Source organism: Pygoscelis adeliae, unplaced genomic scaffold (genome assembly GCF_000699105.1).
Source record: "Pygoscelis adeliae isolate BGI_AS28 unplaced genomic scaffold, ASM69910v1 Scaffold197, whole genome shotgun sequence".
NCBI lineage: Eukaryota > Metazoa > Chordata > Aves > Sphenisciformes > Spheniscidae > Pygoscelis > Pygoscelis adeliae.
This window is the reverse complement of record NW_008825105.1, coordinates 1,327,055-1,330,957: the sequence shown is the minus strand read 5'-3', so window position 1 is coordinate 1,330,957 and position 3,903 is coordinate 1,327,055. Positions and strand designations below refer to the sequence as shown.

General features: G+C 59.3%; 1 protein-coding gene across 1 annotated transcript in view; it reads right to left on the bottom strand.

Annotated features, from left to right (window-relative positions):
- Positions 1–235: 235 nt before the first annotated feature.
- The window catches only part of ETNK2 (ethanolamine kinase 2), a 6,293-nt gene continuing 2,625 nt past the window's right edge, over positions 236–3,903 (bottom strand). Inside the window, exons 3-8 of the mRNA XM_009327446.1 lie at positions 3,398–3,535; positions 2,062–2,204; positions 1,863–1,946; positions 1,257–1,426; positions 482–555; positions 236–308 (exon numbers count right to left, since the gene is read on the bottom strand). Coding sequence (XP_009325721.1) covers positions 236–308; positions 482–555; positions 1,257–1,426; positions 1,863–1,946; positions 2,062–2,204; positions 3,398–3,535 — 682 coding nt within the window. The remainder of the gene's footprint in view (positions 309–481; positions 556–1,256; positions 1,427–1,862; positions 1,947–2,061; positions 2,205–3,397; positions 3,536–3,903) is intronic.

The following is a 3,903-nucleotide window of genomic DNA, read 5'->3' as shown; positions in this document are numbered from 1 at the left end:
TTGTGTAGGCAGGGGCCTCTCCGAGGCTGTGGTCCTCTCTAGCATCTCATGGTCCAGTCTCAGGTATGTCCAGGGTCTCCTTTAATCGGTGGCTGGGTCAGAGCTCCTCTCGTCCCCCTTCCCACCACCAGGACCTGCCCTCGCCCCCAGCTGGGGTGGGGAAGGGGCGAGGGCGATGCGAGGGCTTTGGACGCAGCAAGGACAAAATAGCTCAGGGTCTCACAGGCCGGAGATGCTATTTGGACATCTGCAGGGCTGTGACCACTGGTTTCATCTTGAAGTACTGTTTAAACCTTAGCTTTGCATATCTGCCGAGAGAGGAGAGAGGGACAGACATGAGACACTCGTCCCCGCAGCCCTGTGTCCCCTGGCCACAGAGGATCCCTCCAGCATGGAGGGACCATTGGGATCCTCTTGCTCCCGTCATTTAACACTGAACTGCACTGGGAGCAAATGCCCCCCCCAGCCCTGGCAGACTCACCTTAAGAAGTTAAAGTCTATGGTAGAGTATTTATCCTGGATCAGGCCCCAGCATGCCCAGAGGAAATGGGATGCCTGCAACAGACAAAACAAGGATCAGAAATGGGCATGGAGCATCCCTGCCCGCAGAACGAGTCGCTCGCGCCTCTCCTGGCCGGGTCCCAGAAGTCCTGCAGCTGTGACGACAGGACATGGGGTGGCAGCCAGCTGGGGCTGGCCCACACGTGTGCTTTTATATGCTCCAGAGGCTGGTCCCAGCCTGGGCAAGGGATGCTAGCAGGAAGGATGCCGAACAACGTGCTCAGGGTACCAACCTCTGCGTTTGTAGCTGGGACATCCCTCCTGGCAGGTCCAGCCAGGAAACCAGCCGAGATTTTGCCCTAAGTTTCCAAAAAATTGGCTCTGCCTGCCCATGGCATTTACCACAGAGGATTTCTCTGTGCTCGGCTGTGCCCAGGGTCTGCCCGGCCCCTCTGAAGGGATGCCCAAGGCCACAGCTATCAGAGACACATTGTCCCTTGGCACGTGTCAGTGGGATGGCAGGCGGTCAGCGCTATCTTTGACCTTGCCCAGGAGTTCAGTGCCTCTGAGGTGCAGCCGGGCTCTTTGCAGCAGCCTCCTGCCCCAGGTGCCCCCAAACCCCCAGGCTGGGTACCTGCACCCCTGTTCTCACCAGCTGAGCTGCTGCATGAAGCCCCGGCTCTCCTGAGAGCAGAGGAAAACCCATCCCATGGGAAGCCATCAGGAGAGGCCAGCTCCTTCCCATCTCCACTCACCAAAGAAAACTTGTTCACTTGCACGTAGAGAGCCTCCAGCTCCTCCTCGGACACCCCTGTGCCTCCTCGGTCCCCCTGGGTGAGCTGCTTGTAGGCCTGCAGGTAGGAGCGCAGCCACTGCAGCTGGGTCTCCTTGCTGGGGTAGAGGCGGTAATCCACCTCCTTCACGCCTGCGAGGGGAGCCGGGGTCAGTGATGCCCAAGGGGCAGAAGGGCGAAAGGGAGGGTTTCTCCAGGGCAAAGCGGCGTGACCACGGGGCTCTCCCCGTGCGCGACTGGCTGAGCGAAACCCCTGCAGCTCCAGGCTTGCACAAGCTGGGGATCAACCCGCTGATCCGAGGCACGCACCCAGCCCTTGCACGGTTAAGAGCTGGGCTCATGCGGGCACTGCATCCCAGCAGCAGCCAGGCTGCTCACCGCCGGCAGCACGGCGCCCGACGCCAGCAGAGACCCTCCCTCGCACATCCCTCTAACCCCGGGCAGCCCCATTTCCCACCATGGAACTGGGGATGCAACTTGCCTTCTCCATCCCCAGGGACAGGGAGACCCCGGGGCAGCCACTGGAACTGGGGGGACCTTTGGTGCCATGGAGAGGAGCCCAACTCACCCGCAAACTCATTAAAGTGGTTTCCAATGTCGAAAGCCTGGTAGTTGTAGCCAGTGTACTCGTAGTCTATGAAGCGAATGTGCTCTGCGGAGGCAAAGGCAGGGGCTGTGAGAGGGGCTGGAGATGGAGCTGCCGGCCCCTGGGAAGGTGGGCGAGGGACAGACCCCTCCACCGGGCACGCGAAGCTGCTGCCACGAACCTTGTGTCCTGTCGTAGATGATGTTCTTGCAGAGCAGGTCGTTGTGGCAAAGCACAATGGGGGACCCCAGCTGGGAGAGCGTTTCCTTCATCCAGGCCAGCTCGTGTTCAAGCATCTCCAGGCTGGGCATGTCCTGCTGGAGGCTGGGGAAGGGGACAGGGTGGAATCACTTCTGCTCAGGGGGAACCTCCCCTGGGGGCAGAGGGACAGCGTTGCCCCTTGCTTCCCTCTGTGCATTTTATAAGCGAACTCATCAGTGACACAAAGCGAGGGGTAACGAGGCCATTTTTGGTGGCAAGGTCAGGTTTGGCTTGGACATCCTCCGGCGTGCTGTGTGGTGCCCAGGGCGCCTGGCAGATGCCACGGTACAGCCTCAGCCCTTCCCTTCTCCCCACTAACACCCGCATCCATCCCCCAAATTCACCCAACCAGCCACCGAGCCCCCCAGCGCTCACTCCCAAAGCGCCCGACTAACCCCCAGGCAACGGGATTTTTTTGGGCTCAGCCAGGGCACGTACCCTCTCAGTAACCTCAGAAGTTTCAATTCCAAGAGGAGAGCCAGTTAATGATTACCTAATTGGCTGCACTGAAGGTGCAGGCTTGGGTAAAGTCTGCCTGCAGTGGGGCGAGTGCTGAGAAAAGCCCTTCGTCCTGCCACTGCTGCTCAGGGAACAGGTTAATTATTCGCTTGCCTTCAGGTTTGTTCACCTCCACCACCTCTTGGGGCTGCCCGCATCCTTCCCAGACACCCCGGCACTCACCTGGTGTGAACCCAGGCTCCCAGAAATGGGATGAATTGGTTTGAAGTGGGAACTGGCTGTTTTAACCTGTACTGGGTTTCTAGCATCCCCTCCAACGTCAGCTCAACCTTGCTGCTCAGATCCCTGCCGTAAGAAGGGCTCGAGCTTCAGCTTATTCTAGGGAGGGCTTAAAATTCAGGCTAGATTTGCAGGGAGGAGGAGGAGGATTATTACAGCAGGTGGGAGTCTCTGGCTCAGGACGGATCCTGCCTGGGTGCTGTACAAACACAGCCCAGAGCTGTCTCTGCTCTAACACTGCTCCCGGACTGGCAGGAGGAAAGGCACTGAAGGGTGCACGGAGGTGCCTCCATCCCACCTGCTCTTGGGGGCTCGGCCACGAGTTTGCTTGCAGAGGGATCCAGAAGCGGCCGCGTGGCCGGATCCAGCCTCAACACCATCCCCAGCCCCACTCACCGACCCTAGACTCCTGCAGAGGCTTTACCTGGGAACTGGGGCTCTTCCCCCCGGTCCCGTACGGGGAAGACTTAGAGATGCCCAAGCCAGAGCCTGGCTCTTTGGGATCCCTCTGCCTTTACCTGGGGTTGGATACCTTTGGGCTGAGATCCGTCTTCACGAGGGTGAGGTATTTGTGCAGCTTCTGCCAGAGGATGGGCTTGGGGAGGCTCCCGTTGGCGTGGATGGCGTGTACCCGGGCCATCTCCTGGGCCACCAGCCTGGAAGGAAACACGGATGCACGGGTGAGAGGTGCAGCAGCATCCCCGAGAGGAGCGCTCCTCAAAACCAGGCTTGAGACATCTCAAGAGGGTTTCCCCGAACGCCACGTCTAAAAACACAGAGTGAGCACAGCTGAAACTCCCCTCCATTTCAGCTGCGAGCCTCTGAAGCATTTCAAGACCCTGTCTGGGTCAAAAGCAGCGTTCACCTTTCCAGGGCAAGTTCAGGTAAAAGCCACGGTTCTCGTGCAATCCCCATTCACCAAAAGCTGATGCTTTAAAAGCATGGTGATAAACCCGGCGGCAGTGTGGCCCATTTATCCCCCAGCACCGCCCGGGTTTGTGCTCATCAGCGATGCTCAAGCACC